The sequence below is a fragment of the Pteronotus mesoamericanus genome, unplaced genomic scaffold (assembly GCF_021234165.1).
Source record: "Pteronotus mesoamericanus isolate MK-2021 breed Mesoamerican mustached bat unplaced genomic scaffold, CSHL_Meso_final contig_55, whole genome shotgun sequence".
Classification (NCBI taxonomy): Eukaryota; Metazoa; Chordata; class Mammalia; order Chiroptera; family Mormoopidae; genus Pteronotus; species Pteronotus mesoamericanus.
In genome coordinates this window covers 872,488-894,295 of record NW_026555198.1, presented here as the reverse complement: position 1 = coordinate 894,295, position 21,808 = coordinate 872,488, and the positions used below count along the sequence as shown (strand labels likewise).

The window sequence follows — 21,808 nt, the reverse complement described above, 5'->3', positions numbered from 1 at the left end:
ACTCCTATTCATGTGTTAGTACCTGAAATAAATTCTGAAGTATATTTTATTGATTATGCCATTACAGTTGTCCCATTTGTTTTCTCCCCTTTATTCCCCTCTGCTTTGCACCCCTTCTCCCACCAGCATTCCCCTCTCCCTTAGTTCATGTCCATGGGTCGTGCATATAAGTTCTTAGGCTTCTCCATTTACTATGCTATTCTTAACCTCCCCCTGACTATTTTGCACCTACAAATCATGCTTCTTATTCCCTGTATCTTTTCCCCCTCCCTGCTGATAACGTTCCATGTGGTCTCCATTTCTGTGATTCTGTTCCTGTTCTAGTCTGCTTAGTTCATTTTTGTTTTTGTTTTTGTTTTTGTTAGGGTTCAGTTGTTGATAGTTGTGAGTTTGTTGTCATTTTACTGTTCGTAGTTTTGATCTTCTTGTTTTTCTTAGATAAGTCCCTTTAACATTTCACATAATAAGGGCTTGGTGATGATGAGCTCCTTAACTTGACCTTATCCGGGAAGCACTTTGTCTGCCCTTCCATTCTAAATGATAGCTTTGCTGGATAGAGTCATCTTGGATGTAAGTCCTTGCCTTTCATGACTTTGAATACTTCTTGCCAGCCCCTTCTTGCCTGCAAGGTTTCTTTTGAGAAATAAGCTGATAGTCTTACGGGAACTTCTTTGAAGGTAACTGTCTCCTTTTCTCTTGCTGTTTTTAAGATTCTCTCCTTATCTTTAATCTTGGATAATGTAATTATGATGTGCCTTGGTGTGTGTTTCCTTGGGTCCAAGTTCTTTGGGACTCTCTGAGCTTCCTGGACTTTCTGAAAGTCTATTTCCTTGGTCAGATTGGGGAAGTTCTCCTTCACTATTTTTTCAAATAAGTTTTCAATTTCTTCCTCTTCCTCTTCTCCTTCTGCCACTCCTGTGATTTGGATGTTGGAACATCCAAAGCCGTCCCGGAGTTTCCTAAGCCTCTCCTCAGTTTTTTGAATTCTTGTTTCTTCATTCTGTTATGGTTGAATGTTTATCTCTTCCTTCTGCTCCCAATCATTGATTCGAGTCCCGGTTTCCTTCCCTTTACCATTGGTTCCCTTTATATTTCTCTTTATTTCACTTTGTATAGCCTTCACTTCTTCCTTTATTTTGTGGTTGTACTCAACCATTTCTGTGAGCATCCTGATTACCAGTGTTTTGAACTCTGCATCTGATTGGTTGGCTATCTCCTCGTTGCTTAGTTCTTCTTCTGGAGTTTTGATCTGATCTTTCATTTGCGCCATATTTCTTTGTCTCGGTGCTCCTGGTATGTTGTAAGGGGCGGAGCCTTCGGTATTCACCAGGGAGAGGCAACTCACATCTCTATGTTGTGGCACTGTCTGTGGGGGAGGGGTTAGAGAGGGAACAATACTGCTTGCTGGGCTCTCACCCCAGTTTCAGTTACTTCCCCAAATTCTCAAAAGTAAATTGTGCCCCTCTAAGTGCTACCCTGGTGCTGATTCCTGGGTGGGAGGGCTTGTGTATGTTCTAAGACCCCCATGGGCCCCTCCAGTGGACTTTCCTGTGATACTGGCAGTCTCATCTGCCACTGCAACCCCCCCAGGTATTTAGAGCCAGGGTTTGAGGTTTTATCTGCCTAGTGCTGGAACCCTGGATTGTGCGGTCTGTTTCGATCCCCAGTTGTTCCTCCCAGTTTATCCACACACAAATGTGGGACCACCTAGTCACTTCCCCTGCCACCCACAAGCAAATTAGGCCCTTCTGGTGCTGATTCCTAGGTGGGTGGGATTGTGTACATTCTAGGACTCTGTCCGTTTCTCCAATGAACTCTCCAGTGAGGTTGGGAATTTCTCCCTTGCTGCAATCCCTACAGGTTTTTACAGACAGAGGTTTTGAAGCTTTCTTTTCCTACACTGGAACTCTAGGTTGTGCAGTTTGTCTCACATCCCTGTTGTTCCTCTTAGTTTATATGCACACAAATGTGGGACCTCCAGTTGCCCTTTTGCCCACCTGGTCTTCCAGCTGCCACCTTACTCCATGAGATTTCTGCCCCGGCTGCCCATCTCCACCCATCTCCACCCCTCCTACCAGTCTGGATGAATGTTTCTTCTTTAGCTCCTTGGTTTTCAGACTTACATACAGTTTGATTTTCTGGCAGTTCTGGTTGTTTTTTTAATATATGTTTTTGTCCTGTTGGTTGTGCAAGGGGGCAAAGGCTACTTACTTACACCTCCATCTTGGCTGGGAGTAGAAATTCAAGAAAAAAATTTTTAAACTGTAATATAACTATCCTTAGGAATTATACTAATGTTCTTATGAATTATTAATTTTATAATGCATATAATAAAACACAGTTATAATAAAAAGCTGTCAGATATGAAACAGAAAAAATATAAAAAATATTAGTAGAGGAACAGTGAGCTTTGGAACAACTTCAAGTGGCCTAATATATGAGGTCTGTCCAGAAGGTATCCATCCTTGTCATACAAAAAATAGAGACATTTATTGAAGAAGATAAAAGATACAAGAAACATTGTACATAAGACAATGACACCTCAGTCCCCTTCAAAGTAGGCACCTTGGGGACTGCACAGAATTCTCCCAATCACCATCAACTGCCCTGTCATATTTTCTTGAATCTCATCGATGGTCAGAAACCTCTTTCCCTTCAAAGGTGATTCTAGTTTTGGCAAAAGCCAGAAGTCACAAGATGCCAAATCTGGGCTGTAGGGAGGCTGAGTCACCTGGGTGATTTGATGTCTTGCCAAAAAACACTGCATAAAATGTGATGCATAATCAGGCACATTGTCATAGTGAAGTTGCTAATCACCAGTTGCCTGTAGTTGTGGCTTTCAGAATCATCCAAAGTGTTTCTGCAGAGGAATGTTCAAGCTCAATGCAAAATTTGATGCGGATTCATTGCTCTACTCACTCAGTCATTTTGATTGCGATGGCCACACAGTACACATGTCACTGCACAGCATCTACTGCTCCCACTAACTAGTACAGTGAAGTCATCATTGTTCACACATGCGCATTCCAGTCCACTCTCCTTGGCTGCCAGGTTACATTGATGTCACACAAACCATTCTCTTTATATTAAAAATGGCTGGACTTTTTATGTGTAATTAAAGTTTTCAAAGGAGTTAAGGAGACAGAAATACTATTTGAAGAAATAATGGCTGAAACTTTTCTAAATATAATAAAACTATAAACCCACAGGTCCAAGAACCTCAACAGAACTCAAGCACAAGAAACTTGAAGAAAATTATATCAAGGTATATATAATACTTATTGTTTCTCCATAAATCCTCACCATATAGTTGGCAAGGATATTTGGATAAACTATAACTTTCATCCTTTCATCACTGTTTTTGGAATAAAAACTTGACAGCCACTTTGGAAAATAATTTGGCTGGGACTATACCCTAAGAATCCCAAAATGCCAATACAAAAGAACCTATGTACCCTCTTATTCATAGCAGCACAATTTACAATAGCCAAGTGTTGGAAGCAACCTAAATGCCCATCAGTAGATGATTGGATCAAAAAATTATGGTACATTTACACAATGGAATACTACGCAGCAGAAAGAAAACAAGAACTACTACACTTCGCGACAGCATGGATGGAACTGGAGAGCATTATGCTAAACCAGGGGATGAAAGACAAATACCATATGATCTCACGTATAAGTGGAACCTAACCAACAATACAGAGATGCAAGGAAAATAAGACCAGCAACACTGAAAGGAAAAGAAACCAACAGAGACAACAGGGAAGGAGAGAGGGGTGGAGGGGGAAAAGGAAGGGAAGGGGAAAGTCAAGGAACATATAGCAAGGACTCATGGACAAAACCAAAGGGGAAGAGTTAAGGGAGGGAGGGAGGGGGCAAGGGAAAGTGGTGGGGGGTAGGCAGAGACAAATGTATTTGAAAAAATAAATAAATTAATTAAAAAAGAGAAAAAGACAAAAAAGAAAGGTTAAACATATACCTACAATATGTCCCAGTTTTTCACTTACCAAAAAAATACATGCATTTGTCCATGTGGAGATGTACATGCATGTTTATAGCACCTTTATTTGTAATAGGTAAAATCTGGAAACAACTCTAACATCTATCAACAGGTAAATGGTTTATTCACACATAGAAATACTATTCATCCAGAAAGAGAACAAATTATTGATATAAATGAAAATGTGGATGAATCTTAAAATAATTATGCTGAATGAAAGAAACCACACTCTAAAAAGAGTACATACTGCATAGTTCCTTTTACATAAAATTAGGGAAATACAAATGAATCTAAAGTGGCATAAAACAGATCAGTGTTTGCCTTGGGATAGGGGAAGAAAGAGAAGGGGATTCAATTATGAAAAGGCTATAAAGAAGTTTTTGGAAATGATGCAAATGTTTATTACCTTTTTGGTGGTGGTAATTGTACATGGTATATACCTATGTCAAAACTCATCAAATTGTAGTTTTCAAGTAGGTTCAGTTTAATCTACATGTATTACACACAAATAAAGATGTAAACAAAAAGGAGCCCCTGGTGTGTTTCCAGCATTCCACTTCCAGCATTAGAGCACTGGCCTTTCCTTGAGGGAACCATAAGGCCACCCAGCACCCATCTTGGCTCTCAGCAGTCCACACTTGTGTTCTAGTAATAAATGTAATTGGTCCACCTTCTCTCTCTGATGGGAACACAATGTGAGCTCTTCCCAAATGCTTGAAGAATTGTATCCATTGCTTCATGGCAGGCTAACAGCTCCCATTTACTGAGAATTATGGTGTACCTAATACTTGACCTCTCCCAGTTCATCTAATGAACATTATGAGATACGTGCTATCATTAACCTCTTTTTATAGATTGGGAACCAAAGGCTTAGAAAGGAGCCATGACTTACTCATAGTTACTCAGGAACTGGTAGGGCTAGAATTGGAATTTAGGGCTCACTCTGATTTTACATCCTGGATGCTTAGCTACTATGTTATTTTGTCTCCATATCCTAAGCAATTTAAAATATATATATTATTGCTAGGTAAGAAACTTTATCTAATCTTGAATGGGACTGTGGTACAGAACTGGAAGATCCCCGTCAGTCTGAGACTTCTGTATATCTAGATCTAGTCATGTAATCCCAGGGTGAATTTATGCAAGTCATAGTGAACTAATACGTTAGATGAGGATAATAATAGTTGCCTTACTTATTATGTTTGAAGATTAAATAAGAATAGTATGTGTAATCATTTTGTAAATTATTAAACTCTGTCCCAGCATGAATTATTGATAACAACCAGTCTGGAACAGAGTACTACTAACATGCTTAAACTATTTTTGCATCAATGAATTTAAGTTCTATGATATAGGAATTCTTGTTTGCTTAGTTCACAATTGAATTCCCAATTCGTAGAACACTGTCCAGTATATGGTAGATTTACAATAAATATTTGGAAAACAGATAAGTGATATGGGTAAAACTTTCTTTGGCATTAAAGTTTGATTGGTGGTTAGAAAATCTGTTTTTAAATTTTGTTTCTTGATGTGAGCTATCTTGGCATGAACGTGTACAATATCCTACTTAACCTAGCCTTCATAAAATGTATTACATTTCTGGTTCTTACAGAGTCCATCTGGTTAAAAGCAAAGAAGAGGCAGATGAGAAAAGCCTTCTTTTTTGCTTAACCAGTTATCTTAACTTTGACCATTGAAGAAAAAGAAAAGAAAAAAAGCTACCTTTTATAGGTCCTTGGGATATATATGTTAGAATAGCTTTTCCACGACATTTCACACAAGCCAATTAGACAGTGATTATTTCCTCACAAGTAAATAACAGAAAAACTGTATTTAAAAGCAAGTTTTTAAAAAAGTATGAAAATACCTGAATAGATTAAGACTAGTCATTTGCCTAATCTGAAAAATAAACAATTGATAGAATTATTTAAGGTAATTTAAAGTAGGAAAGAAGCCATGTTTTCACAAAGTAGTTTATTAATATTTCACCACAATTCATATACAAGGGGAGTAATAACATCTATTCCTTATATAAATGCACATTTATATAAACAGTACCTGTTCTGTTTGAAGTTGTTCTCGAAGTACCCTTATTAGTTCTTGGTTTTCTGGGTGGATGTTTTGATGTGCATTTCTGTTGAATAAAATATAATAAACTTTGAATATAAAAAAAGAAACTTTATCTAATCTAATTCCGAAACAATTTTGTGAGGTGGGCATTGTTAATATTCCTTATTTTATAGGTAAGAAAACTGAGGCTCAGAGAAGCTAAATAATTTATTCAAAGCCACCCCAATAACATATGGATAACATCAGAGTTCACTCCATTTAGCTGCTTTGCTTGCTGTCAACCCCCTCCCCCAGGGCAGGAAACACCTAAATGCTTTCATCTTTGGAACGACACTTACTCTTTTTGACTCCACTTGCCCAGAAACTCAACAATTTCACAATATGACTTTGATGCAATATCAGGCGACAGGATCGTTGGAACAGCCTACGCCATTCTGCAGCATGTATTCCTTGAGTGGAGGGCTTGGGTGTTTACAACTGATATATTTCTAATTGGTAAAAAACATTAAAAGTACCAAACACTACAAACCTCCCATGGTTCTGTATTAAATATTAGGGTCTGTGGAGTTTTCAAAGGCTAATTTATATTTTGTTTGTCATTGAATTAAGATGTTTGGAAGTTTGACTTTATAAATAGTACAAACATTGAACTTGATGACAGTTAAGAATCAGAAAAGAGCCCTATAGCCAGTGGGTTGACCAGGGAAAGGCAATTTATCAAGTGAGCTCAGGTGTCTTCCTCGAACTGTTAGTTTTCCTTGTTGGCTATAGAGGTATTACCAAAATGCCTCAAAGTAGAATCTCTAGAAAATAGGATTATGTTTCCACATTTAGGAAACTATTTCTGCCATGCTCAGATTTCAGCATTAGAGGGAGAAAATCAACCTCTTCAAGCCAAACTGTAACAGCCATATAAGTTTTTGAGTTCTTTTCCAGGGGAGTGCAAAGAAAGGATGGCACATTTGTGAAGATGCTCTTGTAAAATTCTTTAAAAAGAGTTTTATTCAATGGAGAAAATACAGGCTCTTGAGTAAATGGTGTTGGGATAATTGGATATTCACATGTAAAACAATGAAACTGGACCTATATTTTTATATCACTCACAAAAATTAACTTGAAATGGTTTAAAAACTTAAATGTAAGACCTGAAACTATGAAACTCCTAGAAGAAAACATAGGAATCGATCTCCTTAATATGAGTCTTGGTAATGATTTCTTTGGATATGACAAGTAAAGCACAAGCAGCAGATAAAAAAATAAACAAGCACAACTATAGGAAAGTAAAAAACTTCAGCACAGCAAAAGAAACCATCATCAAAGTGGAAAAAAACTACAGAATGGGAAAAATTTAGGGTTAATATCCAAAATAGTAAAGAACTCACACAACTCACCAATAAAAGCAAACAATTCAATTAATAAATAGGCAGGGGATCTGAATAGACATTTTTCCAAGGAAGATGTACAGATGGCCAAAAGGTGCATGAAAGTTGCCGAACATTGCTAATTATAAAAACCTGAATCAAAACCACAATGAGATATCACTTCACACCTATTGGAATGGCTGTTATCAAATTACTCCAGACTTCTGGCCAAGATGGAAGTGTAGATCGATACACTTCACTTTCTCACACAACCAAATGAAAAATAACAACCAACTTAAAAACAAAAAAAAAAAACCAGAACTGCCAGAATATTGAACTGTATGTAAGTCTGGCAACCAAGGAGCTAAAGAAGAAACATTCATCCAGACTGCGAGGAGGGGAGGAGATGGGCAGTCAGGGCAGAGAAGATGAGCAAGAAGGTAGTGGCTGGTGGACCAGGTGGGTGAGACAGCAGCTGGCAGACTAAGTGGTCCCACATTTGTGTGTGGATAAACTGGGAGGAACAACTGGGGATCGAAACAGACCGCACAATCCAGGGTTCCAGCACTAGGCAGATAAAACCTCAAACCCTGGCTCTAAATACCTGGGGGGGTTGCAGTGGCAGATGAGACTGCCAGTATCACAGGAAAGTCCACTGGAGGGGCCCATGGGGGTCTTAGAACATACACAAGCCCTCCCACCCAGGAATCAGCACCAGGGTAGCACTTAGAGGGGCACAATTTACTTTTGAGAATTTGGGGAAGTAACTGAAACTGGGGTGAGAGCCCAGCAAGCAGTATTGTTCCCTCTCTAACCCCTCCCCCACAGACAGTGCCACAACATAGAGATGTGAGTTGCCTCTCCCTGGTGAATACCGAAGGCTCCGCCCCTTACAACATACCAGGAGCACCGAGACAAAGAAATATGGCGCAAATGAAAGATCAGATCAAAACTCCAGAAGAAGAACTAAGCAACGAGGAGATAGCCAACCAATCAGATGCAGAGTTCAAAACACTGGTAATCAGGATGCTCACAGAAATGGTTGAGTACAACCACAAAATAAAGGAAGAAGTGAAGGCTATACAAAGTGAAATAAAGAGAAATATAAAGGGAACCAATGGTAAAGGGAAGGAAACCGGGACTCGAATCAATGATTGGGAGCAGAAGGAAGAGATAAACATTCAACCATAACAGAATGAAGAAACAAGAATTCAAAAAACTGAGGAGAGGCTTAGGAAACTCCGGGACGGCTTTGGATGTTCCAACATCCAAATCACAGGAGTGGCAGAAGGAGAAGAGGAAGAGGAAGAAATTGAAAACTTATTTGAAAAAATAGTGAAGGAGAACTTCCCCAATCTGACCAAGGAAATAGACTTTCAGAAAGTCCAGGAAGCTCAGAGAGTCCCAAAGAACTTGGACCCAAGGAAACACACACCAAGGCACATCATAATTACATTATCCAAGATTAAAGATAAGGAGAGAATCTTAAAAACAGCAAGAGAAAAGGAGACAGTTACCTTCAAAGAAGTTCCCGTAAGACTATCAGCTTATTTCTCAAAAGAAACCTTGCAGGCAAGAAGGGGCTGGCAAGAAGTATTCAAAGTCATGAAAGGCAAGGACTTACATCCAAGATGACTCTATCCAGCAAAGCTATCATTTAGAATGGAAGGGCAGACAAAGTGCTTCCCGGATAAGGTCAAGTTAAGGAGCTCATCATCACCAAGCCCTTATTATGTGAAATGTTAAAGGGACTTATCTAAGAAAAACAAGAAGATCAAAACTACGAACAGTAAAATGACAACAAACTCACAACTATCAACAACTGAACCCTAACAAAAACAAAAACAAAAACAAAAATGAACTAAGCAGACTAGAACAGGAACAGAATCACAGAAATGGAGACCACATGGAACGTTATCAGCAGGGAGGGGGAAAAGATACAGGGAATAAGAAGCATGATTTGTAGGTGCAAAATAGTCAGGGGGAGGTTAAGAATAGCATAGTAAATGGAGAAGCCTAAGAACTTATATGCACGACCCATGGACATGAACTAAGGGAGAGGGGAATGCTGGTGGGAGAAGGGGTGCAAAGCAGAGGGGAATAAAGGGGAGAAAACAAATGGGACAACTGTAATGGCATAATCAATAAAATATACTTCAGAATATTTATTTAATTTATTGGGGTGATTTTCATTAATAAAATTATATAAGTGTCAGGTATACAATTCTATAACACATCATCTGTATATTTTTTTGTGTGTTCACCACCCCAAGTCAAGTCTCTGGTGACCATTTACCCTCCCCCCCTTAACCCTCTTCTACCTCTCCTCAACCCCTTTTCCCACTGGTAATCACCATAGTGTTATCAGTGTCTGTGAGCTTTTTTTCTTTTTTTGTTTAATTATTTCACCTTTTCACCTAGCCACCCAAACTTTCTCCCCTCTGTCAGCTGTCAATATGTCCTATCTGAGTCTGTTTCTATTTTGTTAGTTTATTTTGTTCATTCGATTCTACATATAAGTTAAATCCTATGGTACTTACCTATCTCTGACTGGCTTATTTCACTTAGCATAATGTTCTCAAGGTCCATCCATGTTGCAAAAGGTAAGATTTCCTTCTTTTTTGTGGCAAAGTAGTACTCCATTGTGTAAATGTACCACAGCTTTTTTTATCCATGCATCTACTGATGGCCACTTCAGCTGTTTCCACATCTTGGCTACTGTGAATAATGTTGCAGTGAACATAGGGGTGCATGTATTCTTTTGAATTAGTGTTTCAGGTTTCTTAGGATATATTCCCAGAAGTGGAATGGCTGGGTCATGAGGAAGTTCTATTTTTAGTTTTTAGAAATAACTCCACACTGCTTTTCACAGTGGCTGCACAAATCTGGATTCTCACAAAAGGTGCATAAGGGTTCCCTTTCTCCACATCCTCACCATCTTGATTGTTGGCTTATTAATGATAGTCATTCTGACAGCTGTGAGGTGATATCTCATTGTGGTTTTAATTTGCATTGATCTGATAATTAGAGACATTGAGCATTTTTTCGTGTTTATTGGCCATCTGCACATCCTCTTTGGAGAAGCATCTATTTAGGTACTTTACTCATTTCTTAATTGGATTGTTTGTTATTTTTTTGGTGTTGAGTTGTATGAGTTCTTTATAAATTTTGATTATTAACCCCTTATCAGATAAATCATTGCCAGGCATCATCTCCCATGCAATGAGTTGTCTTTTTCTTTTGTTGATGGTTTCCTTTGCTGTACAAAATCTTTTTAGTTTGATGTAGTCCCATTTGTTTATTTTTCCTTTTGTTTCCCTTGCCAATGGAGATATATCAGAAAAAAAATATTGCTAAGAGAAATGGCCAAGATTTTACTGCCTATGTTTTCTTCCAGCATTTATATGGTCTCAAGTCTAATATTTAACTCTTTAATTCATTTTCAGTTTATTCCTATGAATGGTAGAAGAAAATGGTCTAGTTTCATTTTTTGGCATGTATTTGTCCAATTTTCCCTATACTATTTATTGAATAAGTTTTACCCCATTTCCTCCTTTGTCAAATATTGATTAATCGTAAAAGTAGGGGTTTATTTATAGGTTCTCTATTCTGTTCCATTGATCTATATTTCTGTTTTTATGCCAGTATCATGCTGTTTTGGTTACTGTGGACTTGTAGTATAGTTTGATACCAGATAGCATGATTCCTCTAACTTTGTTCTTCTTTCTCAAGATTGGTATTGCTATTCAGTGTCTTTTGTGGTTCCATATAGAGTTTAGGAATATTTGTCCTAGTTCTGTGAAATATACCATTGGTGTCTTGATAAGAATTGCATTGAATCTATAGATTGATTTGGTTTGTATAGACATTTTAATGATGTTAATTCTTCCTATCCATGAACATGGTATATGCTTCCACTTATTTGTATCTTTTCAATTTCTTTTTGCTGTGTCTTATAATTTTCTGAGTACACATCTTTTACATTCTTGGTTAAATTTATTTCTAGGGTTTTTTTTTTTAATTTAATTATACGTCGGACTGCTTTCTTAGTTTCCCTTTTAGATAATTCATCATTGCCATACAAAATATAACTGATTTCTGATTATTTATTTTATATCCGGCTACTTTACTGAAATCATTTATCAGTAGTTTTTTTGGTGGAATCTTTAGGGTTTTCTATATACATCATGTCATCTGCTGGACAATTTTGATTGCTTTGTCTTCAAGTACAATAAACTTTTAAAAAGGTTTCACTTATTGTTTAATATTTTTTTACAATTTTATTTATTTATTTTTAGAGAGGGAAAGGTGGGGAGAAAGAGGGGGAGAGAAACATCAATGTATGGTTGCATCTCACACACCCCCTGCTGGGGACATGGCCCACAACCCAGGCATGTGCCCTACACTGGGAATCGAACCAGCAACCCTTTGTTTTGTAGGCGGGTGTTCAGTTCACTGAGGCACACCAGCTAGGGCTCAAGTTTAATAAACTCTTTCCTGCAGTGTCTATTATGCTAATAATGTCACCCAGTATATTTATACCTCAGATATCATATTTTTTTCTAGAAGTAAGTAATATTTGAGTCTGTTTTCTATTGTACAATATAGATATCTCCTTAAAATACCCATTCTTTTCTGTACCTTCTTGAACATATGAAGTATACATTTTAAAGCCATTTTAATGTCTTTCTCTACTAATTCTATCATCTGTGTCTGTTTCTATCTTTATATTCATTATAGGTCATATTTCCTTATTTTGTATGCTTTATAATGTTTTATTTGATTTATTTGATATTTTTGTATTCCTTTAAATATATTTTTGAGCCTTGCTCTGGGTTGCAGTAAAGATATTTGGAAACAGTTCAATCTTTCTCAAGATGTGGGATGAAAATGAACTTTAGACTAAGATTGTTCCACTGCTGAAGCAATCTTTTTTTGAGTGCTCAGTCTGATGTATTATTAAGTTTTTTCTCTCTGGTGTTGGGAAACTGAGCTATTGCTGGTCTTTTCGTCCCCCTCATCTTTTCTTTTTTTTTAAATTTTTATTTATTTTTATTTTATTTTTAATAGTTTATTTTTACTGTATTTTCCATTACCAATTATCCCCCTTATAACCTCTTCAACATCCACCCCCACCCTCCATCTCCCCAAACTGCCCCCCGCAATCACCAGACTGCTGTCCATGTCCATGCATCATTTTTCTTTATTGCTCAATCCCTCCATCCTCCAACCCTGGCCCATAACTGTTAGCCTGCTCTCCATCCAGTCTCATGTGAGCTCTAGAAATCACTCCATCTGCTCCTTTTGGGTCTTTTTTCCCCTAGTCTTAGTTTGCTCATATGCATGTGCTAATCAGTATTCAAAGATTTGAGGGATGCTTTTTACATATTTCTGGAGCACTCCTCTGGGAAGCTCCTGTCTGGCACATTATCTTGTAAATTCTAGCCACCATCATCTCCCTGAATTTTGAATTCTGTCTCCTCAATTTAGGCAGACTTGCAGGCTCAGCCTATGTTTCCAGCCACAGAACTCTCTCTAGGTAGTAAACTGGAGCAATTGAAGGGCTCCCTTCATTTGTTTCCCTTTTCTTTTATTTAAATTAATTTATTTATCTTTTCAAATACATTTGTCTCTGTCTTCCCCCCACCACTTTCCCTTGCCCCCTCCCTCCCTCCCTTCCTCAACTCTTCCCCTTTGGTTTTCCCTTTCCTTGAGGATCACTGTCCTGTACTTCCTTTTTCTAATGTTTGAAAATCATTATTTCATATATTTTGTCCACTTTTTTAGTTGTGTAAGGTAGAAGTATAAATCCAGTCCCTGTCACTTTTTTACGGCCAGAAGCAGAATTCCAGTTTTCAGTTTTTAAATATTTGGGTTGACCTAATGAGACAATGCTCCAACCAACTAAGCCACATTAGCCAGGAAATATTTTGATTGTATTAGTTTTGGGATTTTTAATAACAGCCCGATGGAATCAGGTCATCAGCTGACAGGATTCTTAGAGATTACCTAATAATACTCCTCTACCTCATTTGCTGGATTAACACAACTGAGATCAGAGAGAGATGGGGATCTTCCCAAAGTTACACAACAAGTTAACTACATTATTGGGACTAGAAATCAGGTCTCTTGCTCTTCATTTGTAATCCATTCAGTTACTTTCTGTAGATCTTCTCTTCCAAACCATTTTATTTGGATATACATAGCTTTGAAACCCTGATTTTCTGTCTTTCCCAAACCAACAGAGTGGGTATTATTAGTTCACACCCAGAATATAATGAATTTCATTTGAACTTTGCAAACACAATCCCTAAGGTTGGCCTAAAGTGAATACCAGAGAAGCTCATAACACTGTAAAACCTAAAATACCCCCATGGGTAGGCACTCTAGAACAAAACCATATATTTTTCCTTATTGACTTATTATGAAATCACTAAGCAAGAAGGAGTGACAGAATTTAGATGGACTAATTTAGTTATTTTACCACCTATGAGAATCATGTATCCAACAAAAAGAAGCTTTTATCACTGTGATTGCTTTTCCCTTTCCACAATCCTAAAAATTAATCTGGATTCGAAATTTTTTCTGGGCTGGGTCTCTGGGAGCCTTTCTGTCTTGCTTCTTGACCCTTCTAAGAAGCAGCCTAGAAAACTTCCCAGTGCTGGAGACAGAACAGGTTTTACTTCTCAGTTCCAACACTTGCTGTGTGATCTTGGGTAAGTTACTTAACCTCTCTGTAAGGACAGAAGTGGTGCTGTAATACATTGATTCTAATGTACTTTTTTTTAGCATCTTTGAAATCAAGATGATATAGCTACCACTAGTGTGATGGTTAAATTTTCAGCTTTTTAAAAAAATGATATGTGATGTTTTAGATTATAAAAATGCTGTACTAATTTCTAACTTGCAGAGTTCCTTCAAAGATTAAATAGGATAAAGGAAGCATAAGGCTTGGCACATGGTATGTATTCAAGGACTCTTGCACCCTGAATTGTTACTAGAACCAATACCTGGCTGGGTCATAGACCTCTGACTTCCCTTACTGGGCAGTTGGTACATCCCTTAGGCTAGTCTAGCCAGGTGAATAAGTCTGGGAAGATCAGCCTGGCACACTGGCTAGTACTGAAGTTTGGATTGTCATCAAGCCCTAGAGCCATTTCTAGTAGCTTCTCACCCTCCATCCCTGACCCATTAATACCATTAGCTCGATCTTACCCCTGCTGCTATAGAATTACAAAGGTAGGTAAATGGACTAGGTGAGTTATTATATCATCATCCCAAACCCTCCCTGTCTCATCCCAAAATGCCTCCGCATAATCTAGAAGCTTGTTAGTTGAAGGGCTCTTCCAAGGCCATCAGAATCATAGCCTGCATGGACTGAAGCCAAATCCACATTTCCCAAGGCCCCCCACATTCATCTAGTTGGGATGCTGATACTTGCATGCCTTTGGAATTCAAGGACACCAACTCTGTTCAAGCCTGGAGGAAAAAAGAAGAAACAGGCACCTAAGGATTGCACTTCTTTCCCAACATTTCCTTGGCTTTCTTACTGGCTCCTGCAAGCAGACTGGCCATGGTTTCAGACTCTTCCACTCTCCATAATCCCCCTTAGCATTAGGATGCAGCTTCAGACTCTATGAGGCTGCCTTTCTTAGGCACCCACCTTTACCATGTACCTAGATGTCTTTCCTTGTCTCCTGCTGGATTCCAGCAGTCCAAGGAACTCTCAGGATCATAGTGAAAAGGAGGAAAGGACGGGATGGGCTGGACTGGCCTTTGTCTCAGGTCAATTCTCACAATTTGCCTCCCAAGTGATTCCAAAATATCAAGTTTGAGTGAACTGTCAATTGATAGTGCATGACACCCAGAATACTGCACCATGGCCAGAGTGAGGCTAGAAATTTATAACTGTGAGCAATTATCATGGAAACTATCTGCAGGAAAAATGACTAGCTTTATACCATTAAAACTTGAGAAGATAAAATCAGGTTTAGCCACAAAAACAAAAAAAAATAATAAAGAAAAAAAAGAAAAGAATAATGGTCTATAGCAAATGTAGGACTTGAAACCCAAAGAGCATTTTGGGGCCTGATTATACACCTGCCTTGTCTCCCTGTCCAGGAGGCATGGGGTGTAGTAGAAGGGCAAGATCTCTATCCAGCTTATCAACCAACTCAGAATCGTCTGCTCATCCTATACCCTACCCAACACCTCCTTGCCTTTATCCCTCTGCACTGTGAATTTGGCCTCTCTTTGCGTCTCTGCTGAGCCCCCTCTCTGTGGTGTGTTGAAACCTTTTTTTTCCTCCTGCCACAGCCTACTTTCTGTTCTTTCTCCATTCAATACCTCATCCACCCCCATCCCAGCCCTGCTTCTAGGTGATCCTAGAAAAACAGAAATCACATCACATCTCCCTGCATTAATATTATCACTGAACAATAATGGCAAAATATTTATTATTGTTAAAGTTGGATAGGGGGTTATTTTATTATTATCATTACATTTGTGTATGCTTGAAATTGTTTATAATAGTAAAATTCCTCAATGGTCCTCCAGAGATTTCAGGATAAAGGCCAAAGTCCCCAGACTGGCATTCAAGGCCAGTCAGGATCTTCCCCTACCCCTTTTTTCCAGCTCACCTCCAGACACTCACCCTGCTGCAACCTCTCTTGGCACCCAGCTCTCTCCTGCAGCTCTGCTTGACCATGAATCTTCTTCTTGGAAAACACACTTCCCCTTCCTGCCTGCCTAGAAAACATACTCAGCCTTCGGAAACCAGACAGAAATGACCTCTGGTCTGGGACACCTTCCCAGACCTCACCCTCCCTTCTGAGGGAGGAGGGGGCTTATGCCCTGGTGTCTGCCCAGGTGTGATACAGAGCAAGCACCTGAAATGTGTTGGGGAGAGACAAGAATGTCTTGGTTAGTAGAGCAGGTGCAACATTTGCTTGAACTTGGGCAACTAGGGTAATCTCTCTTGGCTTCTGCTTCTGACTCTATAAAATGAAGATAATAGCAGTACTTACTTCACAAGATTGGGGTAAGGATTTGGCAGTATTTTCTGTGTAAACAGCTTAACACAATACCTGGCAGAGAGAGAGGAAGTGGGGGAGGATAGAGAGAGAATAACTGACATACAACACTTCAATAAAATAATACAGTGGATAAATAAGTAGCTTGTGTTAGATTAAATTTTTGCAAAACCTGCAGGAAAGGAACTGCTGTTTAGCTCTTGCTGGGAGCTAGAGAAAATTGTGGAAAATTGGTGATATCAAATTCAGGATTCCTCTCTCGGCTCAAAGACCAGCTCATACTTTAGCGGAGGTAGGGGTGAGGGTCTTCAAAGGTCAAGGCCCGAGGCCCCAGGCCTAGGTTTCTGCTTCTCTTTGGAAGAACTGTGCGGGTCTGTGTTCGGGACAGGCCAAAAATCCGAGGAGTACGAAGTCATAATGTTTGCATGAAAATCAGCCTTGGGGACAACCCACAGTCTGTGAGGTCTTAGTGAGATCGGACCTAATGATGTGGAGACGCAGGGTGAGAACATCTGAGTGGGGTCTGTTGCAGTGTCCCCCACCTGCCAGCCCCGCTCCTCCAGGCGCGCCCGTGGCCTGGTGCGTCATGCGCGCGGGCGGAGGCCGAGGGGCGGGAGGCCCCCCGCAAGGTGAGGGCTCCGCGCTGCTTTAAGACGCCGCACATCCCCGCCACTGCTCAGAGCTTGCAGCGCCACGCCAGCAGGACTTGCGTGCACAGGCGCCCAGCTCCTGTCGCTCCCACCGCGCAGTGCCTGGTGCCCGGTGCCGGGTGCCCCACGTGAGCCTGCATCCGCCGGTGCTTCAGAACGCAGCCTGGACACGCGCGGCTAGTCTCAAAGGACCGGCACGCCACTTCCGTGGTGTGGCACCTCAAGCAGCAACAGGTAAGCGGCTGACACTGCTCCAGATGCAGCGGCCCCAGAGCCATACTGGACCCTGCACTCGGTCTGCTGCGACCCGACGGCAGCGGTGCGGCTGTTTCTCTTAGTCCCTTGGCTGTCCTCTTGCCATGGGGTTTCCCCTCGCACTTTCTCTCGTGCATTCTCCCTGCCACCAACAAAATTCTCTTGGTTCCTTATCCTTTCTCTCATTCTCTGTTTCTCATCTTCTCTTTTCTTATTCTTCTTCGATTTCTCTGTTCCATCTCTCCCATCCACAGTCTCTCCCTGGCTCTCATTCTCTTTCTGTCTCCCAATTTCTCTCACTCTCTCTTAGACTCTCCCCACCAGTCTGGCACCCTTACCTCCTCTTCCACTCTCCCCAGCTCACTCTTCCTAAGGCAAGCAGCCTCTGATACTGGGTGGGCTGGAGAATGCAGAGATGATGCTGAATTGGGAGGGAACGCAATAGGCATCTCCCTTTCATCCAGCCACGGCTGCGCTAAGAGACTAGATTTATCCGCCAGAGCCTTCGGTGGCCAAGGCGGCAGCTGGTTTCCATGGCAAAATAAAGTCGACAGAGAGGTAGAGACTGTAGACAGAGATCCAGCCAGAGAAAAACTGAGGTGAGGTATCTTCTGAGAGGAATGGAGACAGAAATGCACCCATAATGAAACATACACAGTAAATGTTTAGCTAGTCTCAGGGAGAGAGTGAGAAACACAGAAACTGACTTGAAGTGCATGCGCTAGAGAGAGAGCTTGAGCAACAGAGATGCTGCAGATGACAGACAAGAAAGAGGGACAAGGAATGTAGCTTCAGAGAGCAATGGAAAGAAAAAGGCAGGCAGCAATAAAAAGAGAACTTAACGCATGGAGAGATGAACCGTGAAGGGAGAGGCACAAAGATGACAGGATTCAGGAAAGAAAAAGCGCAGCAAGAGACAAAAAGTGACGCATAGAGAGAGAACCCAAGGGGGAAAGGAAACAAGGGAATTACAGAGACACAGAGACTGACAGAGTGATACTCAGCAGGTGCACTAGGGACCCACAGAAATTGTCATGGAAATAGAGAGAAATGGAGAGAAGAAACAACATCAGGAAAAGACCAGGAAGTGCACGCTCTAGTGAGTGACAGTCAGTGACAGGAAGAGAGACAGAGAGAGAAACAGCAGCACATTAGAAAGAGGAAGAGAGCAATGAGGACAAGACCGAGGGAAAGAGAGACACGCATACACAGTGATAGAGAAAGTCTGCTCCTGAAAGAGACACAGAGAGGCTGAGAGACAGAGAAATTGACTAAGAGTGGAAGAGGCTGGAATAAACAAGAAAGAAATGGAAGAGAGAGAACCACAGACTGACAGAGACCTACAGACAGTGTGCACATTCTAGGGACAGACTAAGAAATAAAGACAGACAACAGAAAGAAAAACAGGGATGAGAGAGTTTAGGGAAAACTGAGACACGCATACACACCCCGGGAATACAGGGCGGGGGGGAAATGTGCTACAGAGAGACACTGGAGACAAAGAAAGAATTCAACAAATGTAAACAGGCTGGGACGCAGAACGCATGCCTGCGCTAGCAGGAGAGACAGCTGGGAAAATCACTCCAGAAACCCAAACTCTGAGACTCAAAGATAGTAGTAGTGCACAGCGCCTGTGCACACACCAGCGTGACAGATGGGAGGGACTCTGAGACCCCTAGAGAGAGGCATAGAGACCTAGAGAGGAGGAGGATTCAGAGAAAGTGCCGAGTCTGGTGGCTAACGGGAGCTGTTTGGGGGCCCTGGGGAGGAGATACTGCGGTGCTGCTGCCCAGTGCTGAAGCAGTGCTTCCTTGACAGGGTGACTAACCCAGTGCACATGTTTCTTTCATCCCTAGCATAAGCAGTGTGGTCGGTGGGCCTCTTCACCCCTCATTTGGTGCCTCTTCCAAACCTGCACCCTGTCTCACGTCCACCTGCCATCCCGCCGTCGCCATGACGTCCACCTGCACCAACAGCACGCGTGAAAGCAACAGCAGCCACACATGCATACCCCTCTCCAAAATGCCCATCAGCCTGGCTCACGGCATCATCCGTTCCAGTGTGCTGCTCATCTTCCTCACTGCCTCACTCATTGGCAACGTAGTGCTGGCACTGGCATTGCAGCGCAAGTCGCAGCTGCTGCAGGTGACCAACCGCTTCATCTTTAACCTCCTCATTACTGACCTGCTGCAGGTTTCACTTGTGGCCCCCTGGGTAGTGGCCACCTCTGTGCCTTTCTTCTGGCCCCTCAACAGCCATTTCTGTACCGCCCTAGTTAGCCTCACTCACCTGTTTGCCTTTGCCAGTGTCAACACCATTGTTGTGGTGTCAGTGGATCGCTACCTATCCATCATCCACCCTCTCTCCTACCAGGCCAAGATGACTCCGCGCAGGGGTTACATGCTCCTTTATGGCACCTGGATTGTGGCCATCCTTCAGAGCACTCCCCCACTCTATGGCTGGGGTCAGGCTGCCTTTGATGAGCGCAATGCTCTCTGCTTCATGATCTGGGGGGCCAGCCCCACCTACACGATTCTCAGCGTGGTGTCCTTCATCATCATTCCACTGGTTGTCATGATTGCTTGCTACTCCATAGTGTTTGGTGCAGCTCAACGGCAGCATGCTCTTCTGTACAACATCAAGAGCCACAGCTTGGAGGTTCGAGCCAAAGACCATGTGGAGAATGAGGATGAAGCAGGAGAGAAGGATGAGTTCCAGGGTGAGAGCAGGTTCCACAGCCAGAATGAAAGTGAGGTCAAGGCCAAGGAGGGCAGTGTGGAGACCAAAGAGGGCAGCATGGAGGCCAAGGGCAGCAAGGAGGTCAGAGAAAGCAACTTGATAGCCGATGATGGCAGCATGGATGGTAAGGAAGGCAGCACCAAAATTGAGAGCAGCATAAAAGCACAACAGGGCCACATAGAGGTCAACCAGTGCAACATTGACTTGGGTGAAGATTACATGGAGTTTGGTGATGATAACATCAATTTCAGTGAGGATGACATCGAAGCAGTGAATATCCCAGAGAGTGCCCCACCAAGTCGTCGAAACAGCAACAGTGGCCCTCCTCTGCCCAGATGCTACCAGTGCAAAGCTGCTAAAGTGATATTCCTCATCATTTTTTCCTATGTGTTATCTCTGGGGCCCTACTGCTTTCTAGCAGTCCTGGCTGTGTGGGTGGATGTCCAAACCAAGGCACCCCAGTGGGTGATCACCATAATAATCTGGCTTTTCTTCCTGCAGTGTTGCATACACCCCTACATTTATGGGTACATGCACAAGACCATCAAGAAGGAAATTCAGGATATGCTGAAGAAGTTCTTCTGCAAGGAAAAGCCCCCAAAAGAACATAGCCACCCAGATCTTCCTGAAACCGAGGCTGGCACAGAGGGTGGGACTGAAGACAAGACCATTCCTTCTCATGATTCTGCCACTTCACCTTGAAATGAGTTCTAAGGAAAACCTTGAACTTGTACAGAAACCAGGAGCTTCTTTCTTTTCAATGTACCACTCACAATCCTATTAGTACCAACCCATACCATTCCAGGCAAAGGTGTTGCACACATCCGTCTCACCACAAGACAGATAAATATATGGAAGATGTAGAAACGGGAGTCTTCACTTAAAAGTGTGTTCCTCAAAGCACACACTTAAGGATTCTGACTGAAATTTCCCCCCAAAAAATTATTAGGCTCCAAATTTCCTAGAGCAACAAGGACTATCCATTTTGGACCTATATTTGGTATTTGGTCTGTCCCCTCAGAGCTACAAGGTGTCAACTTTTATTCTGAGGGAAAAAGAAGATGATGCCTATGAACTTAAGGATTTTTGGGCCCTTAGGTCAAGAGGTCATGGGCAAGGGTTACATCCTATGTTGAACTGAAAGTAAAGCAATGAATCAAATCACTGATGGAGCCCAAGGAGCAAAACCTGACTGACTGATCAATGTATGAGATCCACAATCTGGTGCAAAGGTTATTGTGGAAACTAAGACAAAGTTAAAATACCAAGGTTTCCTGATTCTCTACAGGGACCCAGAAAAGTGGGAGCAGATAATAGGGCAGGTTTGAATGGGAAACTAGTCCAAGGGAGAAGACAGAGAAATAACACATATTCAAGAGGCTAAACAGTTGACTTGTTTTTCTATAAAACCCTGGTTTTGTGCATGAGCTGGGACCAAGGCCATCTTATGCAAATGGAAAATTATCAATTGACACTAACCTATTTTCTGTCTCCTATTTTAATAATAGAGGGACAAAAATTATGCCACTATTTTATAATTTTTCCTTTGTGATTGAATTGGGATACTCAAAGGAATCCTCCTCCAAATCTCTACCAGTCACTTGTCTGGGGGCAATGTCCAAATAGGCCTTTTTGGTCAAACAGTCTTTCTTCCCCCAAAAAGTAAATTCAACTAGAGGTGGTCAAAGTCCTATAGAC

At 41.3% G+C, this 21,808-nt stretch overlaps 1 protein-coding gene across 1 annotated transcript; it reads left to right on the top strand.

Annotated features, from left to right (window-relative positions):
* The first annotated feature begins 19,324 nt into the window (after positions 1–19,324).
* On the top strand, positions 19,325–20,812 carry GPR101 (G protein-coupled receptor 101). Its single transcript, XM_054579520.1, has one exon. It carries the CDS (start codon positions 19,325–19,327, stop codon positions 20,810–20,812), a length of 1,488 nt encoding a protein of 495 aa, XP_054435495.1.
* The last annotated feature ends 996 nt before the right edge of the window (positions 20,813–21,808 follow it).